Below are 23,791 nucleotides of genomic sequence, written 5' to 3'. Positions count from 1 at the left end.
ATTCCAAGCGCTTTCATGACTTCTCACATTATCAAGCAACTATAAAGACAATACATCAAAGGAAGGCATATATAGGGTTGAGACCACACCTCACCATCACATCCCACAACAAAGCAACACCTGATGCGCGACGACACCCGACTCATAAGAAATGAGGAACACTGCAGCAGGCCTGCTGGCCCAACTAGAGAGGTCCTCCACGACATTCCTTTAAAAAATATATTTGTCCAACCCCAGTACTCTACCCAAGAATTAATATTTATTATTTGTCAAATGTATTATTAAATTTTCCCAAATTTTATTAATTTTAAATGTATCTAATTTATATAAACCAAAGGAAATATTACTATTATTTTCAAAACTGCTTTTTATGAAAAAAAATTCAATTATATTCCTGTCGACCATGGACTTGCCTGATACAAATTTCTCAACTTTTTGAAAACCAATTGGATGGTAAAATCTCTCACATGAATAAATAGAGCATTGGAATCTTGTCCAGTTCTAATGCTATATTTATGTTGTTTTAATCTTAATTCGAGACTTTTACCAGTTTGACCGTAATAAACTTTATTGCAAATTTTACAAGGAATCTTATAGACACATTCATCAGCATTTTGGGGGGAATTCTTTTTTTTTCACTGTATCAAGATTTTTAAATACAACCTTGATATTAAAAAGTGTCCTCTCCCTTTCCTCGTCCAATTTTTTTGGCCATATCTCTGGATATGATTTACATATCTCCTTGTTTATCTCCCTTATCATCTCCCAGACATCCCAGTAGCGTGGTATCAGTTCTCTGAGGGACATTTTTGCTCTTTCCCTTCTTTGATTCCTCTTACTGTCTGCTGTTGTTTCTTCATCCAGCTCCTTGCTCCTATCGGTCCTCGCCTCTGTGTTTCACTTCAGCACTTCCAGTTCCTCCTTCAATCTCTGCATCCTTGCCCAAGCAGCATGAGCTCGTGACTGCCACTTCTTTCTCTCTGTAGATATCTTCCAAACTTCTCGACCATTGTGTTGCAAACCTCACTGAGCCCTTTTTGCCACTCCTATTCCATTTTGCTCGTGATCCTTTCTCCCAGTGCTTCTTGTGTGAGTGTATGAGTGTGTGTGTACTAACCTATTTGTTCTTACAGGGATCGAGTCTTAGCACCTTGTCCCATGTGTGAGTGTGTGTGTTGTGAACTTGAACTTGTATGACCAGAGCGTTGGTAAGGTGGGGAAGAAAGAAGAATGGGTAAGAATGGAAAAATGCGAAAAGGGTGGGTCGTGGTAGGTTAGGTGGGATCATAATGGTAAGTGGTCTAACAACTTTGGTGCATTTTAATACATGTATGTGTGTGTGTATGTGCGTGTGTGTGTATGTGTGTGTGTGTGTGTGTGTGTGTGTATGTGTGTGTGTGTACTCACCTAGTTGTACTCACCTAGTTGAGGTTGCAGGGGTCGAGTCCGAGCTCCTGGCCCCGCCTCTTCACTGATCGCTACTAGGTCACTCTCCCTGAGCCGTGAGCTTTATCATACCTCTGCTTAAAGCTATGTATGGATCCTGCCTCCACTACATCGCTTCCCAAACTATTCCACTTACTGACTACTCTGTGGCTGAAGAAATACTTCCTAACATCCCTGTGATTCATCTGTGTCTTCAGCTTCCAACTGTGTCCCCTTGTTACTGTGTCCAATCTCTGGAACATCCTGTCTTTGTCCACCTTGTCAATTCCTCTCAGTATTTTGTATGTCGTTATCATGTCCCCCTATCTCTCCTGTCCTCCAATGTCGTCAGGTTGATTTCCCTTAACCTCTCCTCGTAGGACATACCTCTTAGCTCTGGGACTAGTCTTGTTGCAAACCTTTGCACTTTCTCTAGTTTCTTCACGTGCTTGGCTAGGTGTGGGTTCCAAACTGGTGCCGCATACTCCAATATGGGCCTAACATACACGGTGTACAGGGTCCTGAATGATTCCTTATTAAGATGTCGGAATGCTGTTCTGAGGTTTGCTAGGCGCCCATATGCTGCAGCAGTTATTTGGTTGATGTGCGCTTCAGGAGATGTGCCTGGTGTTATACTCACCACAAGATCTTTTTCCTTGAGTGAGGTTTGTAGTCTCTGACCCCCTAGACTGTACTCCGTCTGCGGCCTTCTTTGCCCTTCCCCAATCTTCATGACTTTGCACTTGGTGGGATTGAACTCCAGGAGCCAATTGCTGGACCAGGTCTGCAGCCTGTCCAGATCCCTTTGTAGTTCTGCCTGGTCTTCGATCGAGTGAATTCTTCTCATCAACTTCACGTCATCTGCAAACAGGGATACCTCAGAGTCTATTCCTTCCGTCATGTCGTTCACAAATACCAGAAACAGCACTGGTCCTAGGACTGACCCCTGCGGGACCCCGCTGGTCACAGGTGCCCACTCTGACACCTCGCCACGTACCATGACTCGCTGCTGTCTTCCTGACAAGTATTCCCTGATCCATTGAAGTGCCTTCCCTGTTATCCCTGCTTGGTCCTCCAGTTTTTGCACCAATCTCTTGTGTGGAACTGTGTCAAACGCCTTCTTGCAGTCCAAGAAAATGCAATCCACCCACCCCTCTCTCTCTTGTCTTACTGCTGTCACCATGTCATAGAACTCCAGTAGGTTTGTGACACAGGATTTCCCGTCCCTGAAACCATGTTGGCTGCTGTTGATGAGATCATTCCTTTCTAGGTGTTCCACCACTCTTCTCCTGATAATCTTCTCCATGATTTTGCATACTATACATGTCAGTGACACTGGTCTGTAGTTTAATGCTTCATGTCTGTCTCCTTTTTTAAAGATTGGGACTACATTTGCTGTCTTCCATGCCTCAGGCAATCTCCCTGTTTCGATAGATGTATTGAATATTGTTGTTAGGGGTACACATAGCGCCTCTGCTCCCTCTCTCAATACCCATGGGGAGATGTTATCTGGCCCCATTGCCTTTGAGGTATCTAGCTCACTCAGAAGCCTCTTCACTTCTTCCTCGGTTGTGTGCACTGTGTCCAGCACTTGGTGGTGTGCCCCACCTCTCCGTCTTTCTGGAGTCCCTTCTGTCTCCTCTGTGAACACTTCTTTGAATCTCTTGTTGAGTTCTTCACATACTTCACGGTCATTTCTTGTTGTCTCTCCTCCTTCCTTCCTTAGCCTGATTACCTGGTCCTTGACTGTTGTTTTCCTCCTGATGTGGCTGTACAACAGTTTCGGGTCAGATTTGGCTTTCGCTGCTATGTCATTTTCATATTGTCTTTGGGCCTCCCTTCTTATCTGTGCATATTCGTTTCTGGCTCTACGACTGTTCTCCTTATTCTCCTGGGTCCTTTGCCTTCTATATTTCTTCCATTCCCTAGCACACTTGGTTTTTGCCTCCCTGCACCTTTGGGTAAACCATGGGCTCATCCTGGCTTTTTCATTAATCCTGTTACCCTTGGGTACAAACCTCTCCTCAGCCTCCTTGCATTTTGTTGCTACATATTCCATCATCTCATTAACTGGCTTCCCTGCCAGTTCTCTGTCCCACTGAACCCCGTTCAGGTAGTTCCTCATTCCTGTGTAGTCCCCTTTCTTGTAGTTTGGCTTCATTCGTCCTGGCCTTCCTGCTTCTCCCTCAACTTGTAGGTCTACTGTGTATTCGAAGCTTAAAACCACATGGTCACTGGCCCCAAGGGGTCTTTCATATGTGATGTCCTCGATATTGCACTACTCAAGGTGAATACTAAGTCCAGCCTTGCTGGTTCATCCTCTCCTCTCTCTCTTGTAGTGTCCCTTACGTGTTGGCACATGAAGTTTTCCAGTACCACCTCCATCATCTTAGCCCTCCATGTATCTTGGCCCCCATGTGGGTCCAAGTTCTCCCAATCGATCTCCTTGTGGTTAAAGTCACCCATGATCAGGAGCTTTGCCCTGCATGCATGAGCTCTTCTGGCCACTCTAGCCAGTGTGTCAACCATCGCTCTATTGCTCTCGTCGTACTCTTGCCTTGGCCTCCTGCTGTTCTGTGGTGGGTTATACATCACTGCTATTACCACCTTGGGACCTCCAGAGTGAAGTGTTCCCACTATGTAATCACTTTCTTCTCCGCTGTCTCCTCTCTCCAGCTCATCAAAATTCCAGCGATTTTTGATCAGCAACGCCACTCCTCCACCCCCCCTGTTCCCTCTGTCTTTCCTCAGGATTTGGTATCCCGTTGGAAAGATGGCATCTGTTATCATACCTGTAAGCTTGGTTTCTGTGAGAGCTATGATGTCCGGTGATGCTTCTTTGACTCTTTCATGCCACTCCTCCCACTTATTTGTTATTCCATCAGCGTTTGTGTACCATACCTTCAGTTTCCTTTCCAACACTGTGGTTTGGGGGGCCTGTGAGGGTGGGAGACCTGGTGGCATACTGTGGGATTCTATAGCTCGGTGTTGGGTGGAGGCTGTGGGTATGGATTGTAGTGTGTGTTGGGATGGTGTGATAGGTTGTATGGTTCTGAGAGTAGTTGTGTGTGTGCTTGCCCTTGCTGTTCTGTTCTGCTCTGACTGACCTCTGCTGGTTCCCTCCTTGTCTCTTTTCCTAGCTCCTTTCGCTTTTTTGTCCTCTCCCTCAGCTGCTGTCGTTCTGATTTTGTTCTGTCTCTGTCTAGGAACACCCTCTTGTACTCTTCCGAGTATTTCAATCGTGGTTTCTCTTGGAGGATCCTGTTCCGCACTGTTTCCGTCCTGAGAATCAGCTTGATTGGTCGGTTTCTCCCCTTCGAGTACCCCCCTATTCTCTGAAAATTTACAATCTCGTCCATCTCTTCACCTATTTCCGTGATGATTTTCTCAATCTCCTTTCTTTCTTCCTGCTGCCTTTCAGTGTGTGTCCTTTCCTCTCTCTCCTGAAGCCCATGGATAAACACTGATTTTGCCCTTTCTTCCTCCCATTGCCTCACCCTCTGTGACTCTGGATCCTGCCTGTATGTGGTCAGTTTCTCCCTTGATTTTTCCAGTGGCTCTTGATAGCCTTGTTGTGCCTCAGCATTCGACCTATCACCCTCTCCATCTGCAACCAGCTGATCTTCCCTTTCACTCCTTGGTCCTCCTTGGCAGACTGATGTGACCTTAGCATAATTCATAATTCCTTCCTTCCTGTTCGGCCTCGCAGCTTCATATGCTGTGTCTTCTCTGGTCACTGCCCCTGTAACCCGCTTCAGCCTATTTATCTCAACTTCTAGGACCCTTATCTTGGCTACTGCAGTTTCGACTTGTGCCTCCCAATTCTTTGTCTCCTTCTCCAACCTCTTTTCCAATTTCACAGAGAGCTCTTTCTCCATTTTTTCAGAAAGCTCTCCTAATTTTCTCTCCCACTCTTGTTCCATCCTTTTCCACTTCTCCTCCATCCACTCCTCCCTACCAGAACCATTCTCATCTGATCCTTGGTTCCTGCGAGTCCCCACCATTTTTTTTTTTTTTTTTTTTTTTTTTTTTGAGAGAAGAGAGAAGGGAAAGGTAGAGGGTGTGTGTGTATGTGTGTGTGTGTGTGTGTGTGTGTGTGTGTGTGTGTGTGTGTGTGTGTGTGTGTGTGTGTGTGTGTGTAGTGTCATTAATGAAATGAATTTCATTGAATGGGGTATAACACTCACCCATCAGTTTCACACAGGTATTACAATTGTGAACATTAAAATGGTATAAAATACCGACAGATTGTTAGGTAAGATACATATGCAACAGTTAGGTATCTTTATTTCGAAACGTTTCGCCTACACAGTAGGCTTCTTCAGTCGAGTACAGAAAAGTTGATAGAAGCAGAAGATACTTGAAGACGATGTAATCACTCCATCACCCTTAAAGTTTTGAGGTGGTCAGTCCCTCAGTCTGGAGAAGAGCATTGTTCCGTTGTCTGGAACAATGTTTCAGACAACGGAACAATGCTCTTCTCCAGACTGAGGGACTGACCACCTCAAAACTTTAAGGGTGATGGACTGATTACATCGTCTTCAAGTATCTTCTGCTTCTATCAACTTTTCTGTACTCGACTGAAGAAGCCTACTGTGTAGGCGAAACGTTTCGAAATAAAGATACCTAACTGTTGCATATGTGTCTTACCTATTACAATTGTGTAACTGCATGACTCTGAGTTGGCAAGGGATATACTGTTTGCAATTGCCTTATACTGTAATTGCAGGATGTAGGCTGGAAATGATAGCATGGCGATTGATGTAGGTCAATTGCTAACTGGAGATGAGCATCAAAATGGTATACAATACCGACAGGTTGTTAGGTAAGACACATATGCAACAGTTAGACAACTTTATTCCGAAACGTTTCGCCTACACAGTAGGCTTCTTCAGTCGAATACAGAAAGTAGGCAGGAACAGTAGAGATGTGAAGACGATGTAATCAGTCCATCACCCTTAAAGTCGTAGAATTTGAGGTTGTCAGTCCCTCGGCCTGGAGAAGTTCAGTTCCATAGTCAGGAACTATCTGAAGATCAAGCGACAGTGCGGAGACTTAAATACTGTCGGAAGGAGAGGCTGGCCCCCTCAGCTGCTTCAACGGTGGTGTCCTGCCACAGTTGGTTTGCAGATGTTACATGGTTAGATGTAACAGTTGATAAGTTAAAAGGGAAATCTCCATAAACTGGGGTGGTGTTATCTTTATTGGACATAAAAGGGTTCTGGTGTTACCCATTCGTCTATATCTTCAGGGAGGTCGCTCAGAATCATTGCTTACACAAATTTTCGCTTGCCTTATTTGGTAAGAGGAGCCCTGCTGTTTAAGTCAAAATCGAAAGTTTTATCTATTCGGAAAGACATACTTATTCATAAATCTGTAATGGACGGAAGGCGGTTTAGGGGTCGTCCTAGGAAAGGATGGAGGGAAGGGTAAAGGAGGTTTTGTGTTCAAGAGGCTTGGACATGCAGCAGGAATGTGTGAACATGTTAGATAGGATTGAGTAGAAACAAATTATTTTTTCTGGACTTAATGAGTTGTTGGACTGTGAGTAGGAATATATTTTGTGAGGGATTCAGGGAAGCTAGTTAGCCGGACTTGATTTCTAGAGGTGGGAAATACAATGACTGCACTCTGAAGGAGAGGTTTGGGATGTTTGCTATTTGTATGGACATCTAAACTGTCGTGTCTGCCCACCTCTGGCAAAACAGTAATAATGTGAAAGATGGCGAAAATGTTGCTTTTTTGAGTCATCCTGCCTTGGTGGGAGACGGCCAGCGTGTCAGTGGTTTAAACAAGCAGCACACTGACGATATGTTCAATATTGTTTGAAAAACCTTCCATTTTTTCTCAGTCATCCACTTAACTTCTTTCACAGTGCCACCCATGTCTATCGACCTCATGGGCGTTGATGGTCCAATTTCCGCGAACGTGGGAGTGACGATCGTATGCATCGTGGTGGGAGCGAGGCCCTCGCCCAATGTAAGCTGGTGGCTGGATGGTCGGCCGCTGAGAACAAGTGGAGAGAGACAACGAGACAACGGCAATGTGACGGAGAGCAAGGTAGTGGTGGTAGCTTCTTCAGAGGACCAGGGTCGCTACCTTTCTTGCAGGGCGGAGACTCCTGGTCTGCTTCAATCCTCACTCGAAGACGGCACTAAGCTAATTGTTCACTGTGAGTTTTTTTTAGTGAATATTTTGCCCTTCAGCTAGACAGGCAAATGTTATGGCCATTCTTTAGTGAGTGTAGATGAACAGTGCTGAAAGCCTTTCATTGTTTGCTGAGAGGTCTTAATAATCCCATGTATTCATTAGAACCAAGAAATAAAGAAAACACTGGACTAGACCTGTTAGCCTGAGGGAGCTATTTTCGGGTTAGGCAAAACAAATTATAATAATGGAGCACTGCAATTGTCCTGCTGGACAATTTAAATCATATAATTAGCAGCAGAATGAAGTTTAGCATAAAGTCTACTGCATATACAATGTAATTTATACTCAGTAATTCTTGGTATAAACCTTGGTAATAAATACCGACAAGTTGGTTTAGAAAGACACGTAAGCAAACACTATAACATATTTATTAGAAAACGTTTCGGTCCTGGGACCTTGATCACTTCTGTATGTTAGAAGTGTTCAAGGTCCCAGGACCGAAACGTTTTCTAATAAATATGTTATAGTGTTTGCTTACGTGTCTTTCTAACTCAGTAATTCTTAAGAGTATGTTTGCTCTATATGCATTGCTACTCATGTATTTAGTTACTCATAATAACATTTCAAACGAAGTCTGCTGTATAACTACTGACCTGTATTATACGGACCTAATGTCCCACAACCACCAAGTAGTATAAGAACTTTAGAGCGAAGAAGCACTACAGAAGGTCTACTGGCCCATGCCTAGCATAACCCAGTAGACTAAACTTATTTTTATTTTCTCGAAAATATAGTTTCAGTAACCTTTTCTGGCAAAATATTTCACTTATCCACCACTATATTCACAGATCATTTCTTTCGACTATACTGTCTAAATCTAAGTTCATCTAAATTTAGTCCAGTCTTATTTATCCTCATTACACGTGTTAGAGAATGCCGGTCCAGAGCTGTAGATGAATGGTTCAGAGAACCGACACGTTGATAAATAAGACACATGTGCAACTCTTGGGTATCTTTATTGAGGAAACGTTTCGCCACAGTGACTTCATCAGTCCATACAAAGGAGAATCGTGAAGAACAGGAGAAGAATGAGGTAATCAGTCCCTCAACCTTGAGTCGATGTGGTCAGTCCATCAATCTTGAATAGAATACAGCATATGAGCGGAGAAGGAGCTTATATACCGTAGGCAGGAGAGGTGCAGCAGTCGTAGGTGGTGTCACATTTGCCTAACCCTTGGGAACGACCTACTTCCACATTGGACAAATGTAACACCACCTACGACTGCTGCACCTCTCCCGCCTACGGTATATAAGCCACTTCTCCGCTCATATGCTGCATTCTGTTCAAGACTGATGGACTGACCACATCGACTCAAGGTTGAGAGACTGATTACCTCATTCTCCTCCTGTTCTTCACGATTCTCCTTTGTATGGACTGATGAAACCACTGTGTGGAGAAACGTTTCCTCAATGAAGATACCCAAGAGTTGCACATGTGTCTAATTTATCAACAGGTCCAGAGCTCTCAACTTGTCTTCTGGTGAAAGATTCCTGAAATTTATCATCCACCTGTATATGATCTTCAGTAAGATTTGTGCCACATAATCTATGTGATGTCTGACCAGTGAAATTATGTGCTTTAATTTAATACTTGAAATCCTGTTACTTATAATTCTTGATATAAGTTAAGAAAGAAGGAACACTAAAACAGGCCTACTGACCCATGCGGAGCAGGTCCATGTCCCCCCCCTCCCCGGATTAGACCAATGATCCCTCCCCGGATTAGCCCAATGACCCACCCAGTCTGATCATCTCAACTCAAGGATGGAGCACTGCACCAGGCCCAGCAGCACAAGCTAGGCAGGTTCAACTCACACCCACCAACACCCACTCATGTATTTATCTAACCTATTTTTAAAACTACACAACGTTTTAGCCTCAATAACTGTACTCGGGAGTTAGTTCCACTCATCCACGACTCTATTACCAAACCAGTGCTTTCCTATATCCTTTCTGAATCTGAATTTTTCCAACTTGAAACCATTGCTGCGAGTCCTGTCTTGGCTGGAAATTTTCAGCACGCTATTTACATCCCCTTTATTTATTCCTGTTTTCCATTTATACACCCCAATCTATCCCCCCTAATTCTAAGCCTTTCGAGAGAGTGCAGATTCAGGGCCCTCAGTCTATCCTCATAGGGAAGATTTCTGATACATGGGATCATCTTACGAGTGGTGACGTGTACTCGAGTGGTGACGTGTACTTAGCTCAGTGGTGACGTGTACTTAGCTCTGTGAAGACCTGTTTGTGTGCTCTCTGTGAATCTGAACCAGGATGCCCTCTCTTGAGCAGCTTTACCAGCAGCTGAGAGAAGAACTCAGAGTTGCTAAACTGGAGATACGGCGATTAACGGAGGAGAACAAGAGGATTCGTAGTAATCCTCCTGTTGTGAGTCCCCAGGTTAAGAGGGAAGCTTGGTCAGTGGTCGGGCAACATGGAACCAAGCTGAAGATTAAGAAAACGGTTGGAGAGGCAGAAACAACGAGAAACCAGAAGACTGCCGTGGAAACTTCCAACTCATTCTCGGTGCTACCTGACGAATGTGAGTGTTCTACTGGGAATGCCACAACGAGCACCAAGGAAGCATTGGCAGACGTGAGTGAGACATCCCTAGAAACCCCAACGAAGACCATCGAGAACGTCATGACGAATTCTACAAGTGGTGTAACGCTACCTGGCGAATTTGAGTCGACTACTCGGAGCATCACTACGGACGACGCCAAGGAAGGTAAAAACATTGTTGTTGTTGGGGATAGTCAGATTAGGTACATGGATAGGGCATTCTGTTTGAAGGATAGGAGTAGGAGGCAGAGAGTGTGTTTTCCTGGGGCTGGGATGAAGGATATTGTTAGCCGTCTGGATGACATCATGAGAGGTAATGGGAGCAATCCTATTATCTGTCTCAGTGCTGGAGGCAACGATGTTGGCAGACGTAGGAGTGAGGACCTGATTAGCAGGTATAGGTCAGCAATAGAGATAATTAGGAAGAAGGGTGGGAAACCTGTCATATGTGGCATTTTGCCAAGGAGAGGAGTTGGAAATGAATGGTTGTCCAGAGCAATTGGTGTCAATTGCTGGCTGGACAAATACTGTAAGGAAAATGCAGTAACATTCATTGACAACTGGGACCTCTTCTATGGCAGAAATGACATGTATGCCAGGGATGGGGTTCACTTGTCTAGGTGTGGGGTGGGAGCACTGGCCAACGCAGTGGAGGGAGCTGTTAGGTCTTTAAACTAGGAATAGTTAGTGGTATGGGTTTCTGCGGGAAAACTGTGAAGTCTCAGCGTAGTAATATGAGTACTAGGAGAACTAGTAATAGGCAAAATGAGGTGGATATCAGAAAGCCAGTGGCACTAATTGACAAGGACAGTAATAGATTTAGTGGAATAACAGAAAGGAGCAGGAATGATAAAGAGAAAGGAGGGTCCTTAAGTATATATTACACAAATAGTCGCAGTGCTAGGAATAAGATGGACGAGTTGAGACTAGTTGCTAGTGCAGGTAACATAGATGTATTTGCCATTACTGAGACGTGGTTTAATTCAAAAAGTCGGGACATGCCTGCAGAATGTCACATTCAGGGTTTCAAATTGTTCCAAGTAGATAGAAGTATCGGGAAGGGGGGTGGGGTGGCATTGTATGTCCGAGATCGCTTGAACTGTTGCATTAAAACGGGTATTAAGTCTGAAGTAACACATACAGAGTCTGTTTGGATAGAATTTTCAGAGGGGCATGAAAAATTAACTTTAGGTGTGATATACCGTCCCCCAAATTGAGATAGGGACCAGGGAAGACTACTATGGGAGGAAATTGTTAGGGCCACAAGGCACGATAATGTAGTAATTCTAGGAGACTTTAACTTTAGTCATATTGATTGGAATTTCTTGACTGGGAATTTAGAATCATACGACTTCTTAGAAGTAGTTCAGGATTGTTTTTTGAAGCAGTTTGTGACAGAACCTACAAGGGGTAATAACCTGCTTGACTTAGTTCTGGCAAACAATGAATCCCTTGTTAATAATTTAGAAGTTTCAGAAGAACTGGGTGCTAGCGACCACAAATCAATTACATTTAGAATTGAATGGAAGTATGATAGTAGGGATAACTCAGTAACAGTCCCAGATTTTCGCTTAGCAGATTACGATGGGCTTAGAGAACACTTATCATCTGTTGACTGGGGTAACGAAGAGAGCTATCAATATGACAGTTTTCTGAACACAATACATGCTGCTCAAAGAACATTTATCCCTTATAAAGAAATTAGATCAAATAGAAATGACCCAAAATGGATGAATAATAGGCTGAAATATCTACTAGGGCATAAGAAAGGAATTTATAGGCGTATCAAAAGAGGCGAGGGTCATCTTATGAATCAGTATATTGACACTAAGAGGGACATTAAAAAGGGGATAAGAAAAGCTAAAAGGGACTATGAAATTAAAGTTGCTAGGGATTCTAAAACTAACCCAAAAAGTTTTTTCCAGGTATATAGAACAAAAGTCAGAGATAAGATAGGTCCCCTTAAAAATAACTATGGGCATCTTACTGACAAAGAGAATGAAATGTGCTCGATTTTAAATAATTATTTTCTCTCGGTTTTTACACAGGAAGACACTAGTAGTGTTCCGGTAATTAATTTTTATAGTGGGCCAGAAGAAGATAAATTATGTAACATCATAGTCACTAGTGAAATGGTTGTGAAGCAGATAGACCGACTGAAGCAAAATAAGTCACCGGGTCCTGATGAGGTTTTTTCAAGGGTTCTAAAGGAATGCAAAATGGAAGTCTGTGAACCATTAACTAATATTTTTAATTTATCTCTTCAAACAGGTGTAGTGTCTGATATGTGGAAGATGGCTAATGTAATTCCTATTTTTAAAACAGGGGACAAGTCGTTACCGTCAAATTACCGCCCAATAAGCCTGACCTCAATTGTAGGCAAATTACTAGAGTCAATTATAGCTCAAATTATAAGAAGCCATCTCGATAAGCATAGCTTGATTAATGATACTCAGCATGGATTCACAAGAGGCCGGTCTTGTCTAACTAATTTATTAACTTTTTTCAGTAAAGCTTTTGAGGCTGTTGACCACGATAAAGAATTTGATATTATTTACTTAGATTTTAGTAAGGCATTTGATAGAGTTCCGCACCAAAGACAGTTGAAGAAAGTGGCAGCTCATGGCATTGGGGGAAGAGTGCTCTCGTGGATCGAATCATGGCTCACAGACAGGAAGCAGAGAGTGTCCATAAATGGGGTTAAATCCGAGTGGGGATCGGTAACAAGTGGCGTTCCACAGGGATCAGTCTTGGGCCCGTTGTTGTTTATAATATATATCAATGATCTTGATGAAGGAATTACTAGTGATATGAGCAAGTTCGCCGATGACACGAAGATAGGTAGGATAATTGATTCAAACGTAGATGTTAGGGAACTTCAGGAGGATTTAGACAAACTCTACTCTTGGTCAGAAAAGTGGCAGATGCAGTTCAATGTAGATAAATGCAAGGTTCTGAAGCTCGGAAGTGTCCATAACCCTAGCACTTATAAGTTAAATAATGTAGAACTTAGCCATACAGATTGCGAAAAGGACTTGGGGGTTATGGTAAGCAGCAACCTTAAACCAAGACAGCAATGCCTAAGCGTACGTAATAAGGCAAATAGATTACTGGGATTTATATCAAGAAGTGTAAGCAACAGAAGTCCAGAGGTCATACTGCAGCTTTATACATCATTAGTAAGGCCTCACCTAGATTGTGCAGCTCAATTCTGGTCTCCATATTACAGAATGGACATAAATTCGTTAGAAAACATTCAGCGTAGGATGACTAAATTAATACATAGCATTAGAAATCTTCCTTATGAAGAAAGATTGAAGACTCTTAAGTTACATTCACTTGTTAGACGAAGAATGAGGGGAGACCTGATCGAAGTGTATAAGTGGAAGATAGGTATTAATAAAGGGGATATTAACAAGGTCTTGAGGATATCTCTCCAAGAGAGAACCCGCAGTAATGGATTTAAATTAGATAAGTTTAGATTTAGAAAGGACATAGGAAAGTATTGGTTTGGAAATAGGGTAGTTGATGAGTGGAACAGTCTACCTAGTTGGGTTATTGAGGCTAGGACTTTGGGTAGTTTCAAATTTAGGTTGGATAAGTACATGAGTGGGATGGGTTGGATTTGAGTGGGACTTGCACATCAGAGCTTATTTCTTGGGTAGCATTGAAAATTGGGTTGGTCAAATGTTTGTTAGTGGGATGAATTGTAAAGGACCTGCCTAGTATGGGCCAACAGGCCTGCTGCAGTGTTCCTCCTTTCTTATGTTCTTATGTTCTTATACTCCTCTGTACTTTTTCCAGAGCATTTATATCCATTCTGTAATACGGTGACCAGAACTGAGCAGCATAGTCTAAATGAGGCCTTACCAAGGATATATAGAGTTGAAGAACAACCTGAGGACTTCAATTATTTATACTTCTAGAAATGAAGCCAAGAATTTTGTTAGATTTATTGCGAACACTAATGCACTGTTGTCTTGGTTTTAGATTACGGCTAACCAGAACTCCTAAATCCTTTTCGCAATCAGTATTATTAAGATCTACATTATTTAGTTTATATGTTGCATGGTTATTTACATGTCCAACATTTAGAACTTTGCGTTTGTCAATATTAAACTGCATCTGCCACTTCTCCGACCATTGCATCAGTCTATTCAAATCATCCTGGAGTGTTCTAGTGTCCTCATTAGAATGAATTTGACGGCCTATTTTGGTGTCATCATCAGCAAATTTGCTTATGTCGTTATTTATTCCCTCATCTATGTCGTTTATGTAAATTGTGAACAACAACGGGCCCTACACTGACCCCTGAGGAGCACCGCTTGTGACGTGCCCCCATTCTGAATTCTCCCCATTTATGCAAACTCTCTGCTGTCTATTCGTCAGCCATGCCTCTACCCAGGAAAAAAATTCTCCTTTTATTCCGTGTGCCTTAAGTTTCCTCAATAGCCTCTGGTGTGGAACTCTATCGAAAGCCTTACTGAAGTCCATATACACAATATCATATTCATTACCATGATCTACCTCCTCAAACACCTTAGTGAAAAAAATTAGTAAATTCGTAAGACAGGAACGTCCCTTTGTAAAACCGTTTTGAGATTCATGAAGTTCATGCAGACTTTTTGACACGCCATGGACCCTTATGCTTCTCTGTCTTAGATTCATATTTTTGCTCAGTATATCCCCAAGTTCTTTTTTCATTATATGAACGACAACGTTGTATATTACATAGCTAACAAGCTCTTGATTTATTCTCGTTGCCGAAGATTAGGATTTCACACTTTACCACAGTGAACTACATCTGCCATTTTTTGGACAAAGAATTAGCATGTCCAAATCTTCTTGAAGTTTGTGTCCTGTATTCTCCCCTGAATCTATTTTTGAGTTATCATCGAATTTTCTCATGTGACTTTTAAACCCCACATTAAGGACATTTTCATAGGTTATAAACGAAAAGCCTAAAACAGATATTAGAAACTCCTCCTCTGACATGTCCCTATTCTGATTTCACCCGAATGAAAACCCTTTCCAGCCAATTTTTCCGCCCTGCCTCTAACCATGAAAAAATTTGTTTCCCTTGTTCCATGTGAGGCCATTTTTTTTTAAAGTCTTCTATGTGGGACTCTTTTAAAAAGCGAACCCAGTCGATTACATTGTAATCACCATTGTGGTCTATTGCATCGAAGGCTTTTCTAAACACAGTCAATGAAATCGATAGGCTTCTTTGTGATTTTTTTTTTTTGGAGATTAATTTTTCAATTACCGCTCATCAAGATGCTTTCTAATTATAACTGAATTTATGTAAAAATGCTGGTCACGGCATTTTATTTTGAAGACTTTTTGTCTACCAGGGACATGATTGATAAGGTCTTTTTAATTTGATGTCCCACAAATTGGGCGGTAATCTGACGAAGATGATTTGTCTCCCGGTTTGTGGATAGCAGTCATATTAGCACGCTTCCACACATCAAGTTTAAAACCTGTTTATAATAATATACTGAAATGACTGTAAAGGTATGGTGATACCATTATATGTAGATAAAGACACAAATGCATAGTTCAAGAGATTTATTGAGGTGACTTCATTTCACTACGACAGAATATGATACCATCATCATTAATCACTCCATCACTGCCTTGCTAGATGTAGCGCTGATACTACACTTCAGATACGCTTCCGAACTGCAATATCCCACCACTCTTTTAGAGCTCAGACACTGTACTTATATACATTCAAGATTTAAGTCCAGCTAACAGGGTTTCCCTTATCGCTTCAATACTGGCATTTTGCTGACACTCCCACATCACAGCCTCTCATTCCTGTCTAGCACGCTCTCATCCGCCTGTTTCATGTCGAAACCATTCGCTTGCAAAAACTCCTTTTCTTGCCTCCCTGAAACCTTTCCTAAAATACACACACACACACACACTCACACACACACACACACACACACACACACACACACACACACACACACACACACACACACACACACACACACACACACACACACACACACACACACACACACACACACAGGAACTAGGACTCGACCCCTGCAACCTCAACAAGGTGAGTACACGCACACACCCACAGCACCAGTTTGGAACCCACACCTGGTCAAGCAAGTCAAGAAATTAGAGAAAGTGCAAAGGTTTACAACAAGGTTAGTTCTGGAGCTAAAGGAAATGTCCTACGAAGAAAGGTTAAGGGAAATCGACCTGACGACACTGGAGGACAGGAGAGTTAGGGGAGACATGATAACGACATACAAAATGCTGCGTGGAATAGATAAGGTGGACAGAGACAGGATGTTCCAGAGAGGGGACACAGAAACAAGGGGTCACAGTTGGAAGTTGAAAACTCAGACGAGTCAAAGGGATGTTAGGAAGTATTTCTTCAGTCATGGAGTAGTCAGGAGTGTAGAATAGTCTAGCAAGTGATCTTAGTGGAGGCAGGAACCATACATAGGTTTAAGACGAGGTATGATAAAGCTCAGGGAGCAGAGAGAGAGAGGACCTAGTAGCGATCAGTGAAGAGGTGGAGCCAGAAACTGTCTCTCGACCCCTGCAACCACAATTAGGCTAGCACAATTAGGTGAATACACACACACACACACACACACACATACACACACACACACACACACACACACACACACACACACACACACACACACACACACACACACACACACACACACACACACACATATATATATATATATACATCAATAACAACACTGCGCTAGCCATGGATTCGAACCCATGTTGTACTGGCCCGCCATTGTGAGCGAGAACTACGTGACCCCTTAACCCACAGGACCACCCAATCCTACAAGAACCAAGCCATGCTAGGTGCGTTACTCTTGGTCCGAGGATTGGGTGATCCTGTGGGTCATGTTGTTCTCGTTCACAGTGGCGGGCCAGTACAACGGGTTTGAATCTTTGGCTAGCGCAGTGTTGTTATTGATCAATACCACTCATTCCAGGGTGCAGTAATATATATATGCTGCTCATAGGCTAGTATACCAAACAGGGATGAGAATGAAATTAGCTTGAAAGCTCGCACACCTCCGTAAGTCCTCGGACCAAGAGTAACACACCTAGCTTGGCTGGGTGCTTGGCTCTTGTAGGATTAGGTGGTCCTGTGGGTTAAGTTTAACAGTAAATATTAAGCATTTACGAATTATGATAGACTTTACCCGAAGTGACTGAAATCTGGGATATGCATCGCAACAGCTTCAAACTACCTTTAATGTTTACCCTATTAAAGGAAATGGAATAATTACATCAGCTGCGACTGCAGTGCTGTCTAACCTTTGGCCCAAGAATGTCTATCAGTGAGTCAGCGAGTGAATCCGCCAGGAATTCTGCTCGATTCTGCTCTTGGCCACAATATGAATTAAGTGGGCCGGTAACAACACAGATTTCCTATCTGGTGACCAGTTACCAAGAAGACACAAACTTCATAAAGAGACTATTAAGCTGTAATTCTAACTTAATTGTTTAGGCAGTATTATTTAATCAAGATTCACATCAGCAGGATGTGAAACTAGAAAGCCAACCTACCTGGAGGCTCAACGAATCTGCGGCGCCCCTTGAATCAAGCCCTGAGGCTTGATCAACCAGGCTGCTACTGCTGACCGAATACAATCCATTGTACGAACCACAGCCCTGTTGATCGGGCACTGACTTTGGGTATCTGTCCAGTTCCCTCTCGAAGACAGCCTGGGGTCTATTGGTAATTCCCCATATCTATAGTGGAAGGCTGTTGAACAGTCTTGGACACTAGACACTCTGTGTTTTCGGGTATTCATGACGTCCTTGATTTTCATTGATGGGATATTACACCGTCTGACTAATCGTTTGCTTTCTTAGGGGGTGATTTCTGCGTACGGGTTTAAGACCAGTGCTTCTGGAATATTTCAGGTGTAGATAATGATACATCTTTCTCGCTTGTATTCCAGGGAGTCCAGGTCAAGGGACAAAAGATACGATTTGTTCGGATTTTTAACCCGGATGGTTAGCCATCCAGGATAACCCAAGGAAGTTAGTCCTTCATCGAGGACTGTCTGACTTATTTCCATTAGGGTCCTTCAGTCTTGTCCCCCAGGATTCGATCGACTCCAGTCGACCAACATCCAGGTACCTACTTACTGCTAGATGAACAGGGACAGCACTTGTAAGGAAACCTGACCAACGTTTCCACCCTTGACGGGGATTGAACCATGGACACTCAGTGTGTGAGGCGAGAGCGTTGCCAACATTCCCAGAAATTAAGGTGCTTGACCGAACTTATATGTGCAGTGAAAACTTTCTGTACATTCTCTAGATCTGTAATTTTAAATGCTTTAAATGGGAATATTAGTATGCTGCATTATTCCAGCTCAGAGAGAACAAATAACTTAAAAGTATCATCATTAGCATGTCATTACTTGTTTCGGAAGTTCTCATTACCCATCCTATCATTTTCCAAGCAGATGTGATAGTGACACTATTGTGATCCTTGAAGGTGAGATCCTCTGATCCTCTGTTATGTGGTTAGTTTGTCGTAGACTCCGTCCTAGCTTATATTTCTTCAAATTTTCCATAACGGATTGTCCATACTAAACGCAATATTGTTTTCCGTTGTCCATTGGAAAACTTGGCGTATATCCGCTTGAAAATTTACCGGGTCCTTGATGGATGACTCATGCACCTTTTATTATCATCTGCAAGATAAGACATGGTGCTATGGTTTATATCTCTACCTATATCTGATATGAGGATAAGGGACAGGACGGGGGCGATCACCTTGCCTTTCGGAACAGAGCTTTTCACTATGACAGCCTCCAACTTAACTCTGTTTGCTATTACTCTTTGTGTTCCATTGGTTAAAACGTTGAAGATTTATCGGCCCACTTTTCCAGGTATTCCATTAACACGCATTTTGTGCGTTTTTCTTTACCATGTTTGCACTTGTCGGAGTCTTCTGCATAGTCTGTTAATATAATAGACAGGATGAGTACAATTTAAGTATCGTTTATTAAGCATGAGTTCTTCTCCTATCAACTCTGATAATTTATGAGCACTCAAGGCTGATTATTTGAAAAATGTTGTGGGAACTTTCTGTTTGCTATGTTAGCATGTCCGATGACACGGCAGCTGCATGTTTACACAAAATGTTTATAGGTTGATAACGCATTTATATGACATTCCATCATGTCAATGTTGTTGGCATCACTTAGAAAGAGGCGATGAAAAGGTATCAACAATTTGCATTCAATAATAAAGTTAACAACAACAATAATAATAATAATAATAATAATAATAATAATAATAATAATAATAATAATAATAATAATAATAATAATAATAATAATAATAATAATAATAATAATAATATTATTATTATTATTATTATTATTATTATTATTATTATTATTATTATTATTATTATTATTATTATTATTATTGTTATTATTACTATTAATATTATTATTATTATTATTATTGTTATTATTATTATGGGGTTAAAATCTCTCACATATATACGCAGGGAATTAACAAGGATTCTTTTAGATACAGTCTTACGAGTTTTAGATTGAATTCTTATTTTCTAAGTTATTTTTATAATATCATAATGATTAAGACGATTTAATGATTAGATTTTATATAAAATATACAAATTTTTCTAGCGCTAATTAGGAATTACTTTTCGTAATTATTTTTCGTGTTACTTGGCAGCAATATAAATTTATAATAATAATTAGTAAATAATTGCTGAGTTTTAATAAATATTTTAATTACATAAATGTATCGATACTTTGACCATAAATGTTTGTTCATTATTGATTATCATTTACCAGATGTTAATTGTGTTAACTTTGGTATTATCATTATTACTGAAACAAGAATTAGAATTTGATGCATTGTAAGCACATAATACACACTGTTAAATATTATCTATCCCTAATATTATTTTTGTATATAATGAAGCGCAGTATTTTAGTTTATATTAATATTATAAGAATAACGAGTAATGATATAACTATTTTCTGTGATATTAGGAATTTTTTGCTCTCATTATTAGTATGAGGTCACAGGTAGTATACATGTTCCATCAATAACAATAGTATGTTGTAACGGAAGCGATACAGTATGCTGCAACAATTAAAATGTTGCGAATTGCAGCACTAACACTAGTGAGTACAGCATCAATAGCGTGGGTTGCCACAGTAGCAATAATGCATTTATCGTAATATACAATGACATAGTGGGGGATTTTACTTATAAACTCTAGTTTATGTACGTAGTTTTGTGCTGTTACATAGAATGAGCTATATTCTTCGATTTTATGTTTTTATATCAATAAACTGTATAGATACAGAATAGAGGTTCATTTTTTCTTTCGGGCCCCAACAACCATACTCAAGGTGCCTTCCACACCACTTGACCAACACCCAGGTATCAGTTTACTGCTAAGTGACCTGAGATAACATACCTTGTACGTAAACATGGTAATAATTTCCACTCACTCAAGGATTAAACCTGTGATTCTGTTTGGAAGCCGTAGGCGCTACTGAGTTACCAATCAGACAATTTCAGAGACACACATTAACCAGCTGTTTTTTCCAGATGTTCCAGTTGTTCACATTTCACTGGAGTCGCATCTTGATCTCCACGACATTAAGGAGGGTATGGACGTGTATTTCACGTGTTCGGTCACAGCCGTCCCCTCCCCCACTTCCGTCCACTGGTACCACAATGTGAGTACTTATCTGACTTATTCTTAATATAATTAATATTTTATATGTCACACACTGACTGATACCATTAAATGCCCACCATACCATTGGTATCCTGAGGAGGATACCATTGAACTTCAGGAAGAAATGGAAAAATTAATGCCATGTTTTAAACAGTGACGGACTCAGTTCAATGGGAACAAGTGTAGATTCCAAATCCTATGGATTGAATATAGCCCTTGAAGTCATAAACTAGATGAAGTAGAGCTGGGTCACTACAAAATTTGGGAAAGACTTAGGAGTCATGGTAATCAGTAATGTGAAGCCAAGACAACAGTGAATATGCGTGCGCAATAAGAGGAATCCAAAAATTATTTTACAGTTCTTTCTAGACATCACTAAAAAATACTCACTTGGAAAATGCAGCTCAATTTTGGTGGTTATATCACCTTGAGTTTTCCCTGAGGTACGTTTATTGTCTTTTCTGAGGATGAGGGTCCCCAATAGAGTTCTAGAGGTGGTACCTCCCTATATATATATATATATATATATATATATATATATATATATATATATATATATATATATATATATATATATATATATATATATATATATATATATATATATATATATATATATATATGCCAAACAACCACTGTGAAAGAATAGAGAAATTTTAAGTGCTTTCGTGACTACTCACATTATCAAGGAACAATAAAGTTAATGTTGTTGTTGTAGGTTGCCGGTATTTCCGGCCCAGGTCTTCTCCAGATGGCGACCCGGCGGTGGCCTCCCGGGCGGGGGGTGTCGTTCATCTTCTTTCTTCTGTATTCTTTCTTGGGGCCCTCCGGTTGGAGGGTGCCTTCTTCTTCTGTCTTGCGGTGACTCCCCAAGTGGGAAGCGTCTTCTCGTTTAGCATCTTCAGCAGCATAGAAGGGCGGAGGCAGCAATTACAGGGTTCATTTTGGAGCCACACCCCAGCTTTAGCAGGCAGCAAAATGCTGGGGAAACTTGTCTTCACGGTGATTGATCATTGACAGTCCTGCTAGGTGAGGGTACCGTCTTCAGCAGCCCCATTCTGGAGAGCTCTGAATTCCTTCCTTGTGGTGTAGTCGAGTGCCACAAAGCGGTGCTTTTTGAGAGTTGGTTGATCAGGGATTCAGTGGTGAATGATCGAGTTGAGTCCCATGTGAACTTGACTGTCCCGTTGTGGAGGCGTTGAATAATTTCTGGAGTGTACATTGCGTTCTCGTTCTGGTTGGTTGTGTAGAAGTATACACCAGGCAAGCAATGGACTTCTTGTGAAGGAGTGGCGATAGTACGTAGGGATGCATCCCAAGGCTCTTGTGTTTTAACCTTCTTGGCTGGCGGCTGAGACGTTTGAGGTGAGGCGTCTGATTGGTCCGTTGTGACAGAGGTGGATGCAGGTGCTGGTGGACTCTCATTGGTGGAATCGGTCGGCGTCTTAGTGGTCTCTGATTGGTCCATCTCTGTGTCGGGAGGAAGGTGTGGTAGCGGTGGAGCAGCGGTAATGTTGGCGAATTTGCAGTGGATTTTATGATCTCTGTGGAAGGTGGAGATGCAGGGAATGTGAAACCAGGCATGTTGTTGAGCTTGAAGAGTTCGTTGATGGTGGTGTTGAAGGAACCAGGTTCAGCTACATTCTGCACATGAGCATACATGATGCAGTAAAGAATCATGGTGGAGTCGCCAGCAAGAGCTGGCGAAGAAGTGGTAGATGCAGCTTGCGTGGCTTGAAGAATCTTGGTAGTATCTGCTTGAAGCTTGGTAATAGCAGTATATGTAGTCGCTTGTGCAGTGTTTTTTTTTTTTTGTTGTTGTTGTTGGAGTTGTTTCTTAAGTATATCTCGACTGGTTGGGCACTTTTGCACTCTCTTTTATCCCCTTTGCCTTTATACAAAAGAACTATGCATGCTCTCCGCCAATCCCTAGGTACTTTACCGTCTTCCATATATTTATTAAATAATTGCACCAACCACTCCAAAACTATATCTCCACCTGCTTTCAACATTTATATCTTTATCCCATCAATCCCGGCTGCCTTATCTCCTTTCATTCTACCCACTGCCTCACGAACTTCCCCCACACTCACAACTGGCTCTTCCTCACTCCTACAAGATATTATTCCTTCTTGCCATATACATGAAATCACAGCTTCCCTATCTTCATCAACATTTAACAATTCCTCAAAATATTCCCTCCATCTTCCCGATACCTCTAACTCTTCATTTAATAACTCTCCTCTCCTACTTTTACCTGTAAAATCCATTTGTTCTCTAGGCTTCCTCAACTTATAAAAAAAAATCCGAAGCTTTTTCTAATTTTCAACAAAATTTGTTGATAACATCTCACCCATTCTCATTTGCTCTCTTTTTACATTGCTTCACCACTCTCTTAACCTCTCTTTTTCTCTTCATATACTCTTCCCTCCTTGCATCACTTCTACTTTGTAAAAATCTCTCATATGCTAACTTTTTCTCCCTTACTACTCTCTTTACATCATTCCCCAATAGCTCTCCTTCCCTCCTGCACCCACTTTCCTGTAACCACAAACTTCTGCTGAACACTCTAACACTTCTGCTAACACTACATTCTTAACCCACCCCATACATCTTTAACCCCATTGCCTCTACTCTCACTAGCCCATCTATCCTCCACTAGTTGTTTATATCTTACCCTAACTGCCTCCTCTTTTAGTTTATAAACCTTCACCTCTCTCTTAATTGCTGCTTCTGTTTTCCTTGTATCCCATCTACCTTTTACTCTCAGTGTAGCTACAACTAAAAAGTGATCTGATATATCTGTGGCCCCTCTATAAACATGTACATCCTGAAGTC

General features: G+C 41.5%; 1 protein-coding gene across 1 annotated transcript in view; it reads left to right on the top strand.

Annotated features, from left to right (window-relative positions):
- The window catches only part of LOC128689900 (nephrin-like), a 919,379-nt gene that overhangs the window by 690,603 nt on the left and 204,985 nt on the right, over positions 1 to 23,791 (top strand). The window contains exons 6-7 of the mRNA XM_070088696.1: positions 7,301 to 7,597; positions 20,821 to 20,951. Of these exons, the coding sequence (XP_069944797.1) occupies positions 7,301 to 7,597; positions 20,821 to 20,951 (428 nt within the window). The remainder of the gene's footprint in view (positions 1 to 7,300; positions 7,598 to 20,820; positions 20,952 to 23,791) is intronic.

This window comes from Cherax quadricarinatus, chromosome 25, assembly GCF_038502225.1.
Source record: "Cherax quadricarinatus isolate ZL_2023a chromosome 25, ASM3850222v1, whole genome shotgun sequence".
Taxonomy (NCBI): Eukaryota; Metazoa; Arthropoda; class Malacostraca; order Decapoda; family Parastacidae; genus Cherax; species Cherax quadricarinatus.
The sequence above is the reverse complement of the archived record's forward strand: the minus strand, read 5'-3'. Positions and strand labels throughout refer to the sequence as shown.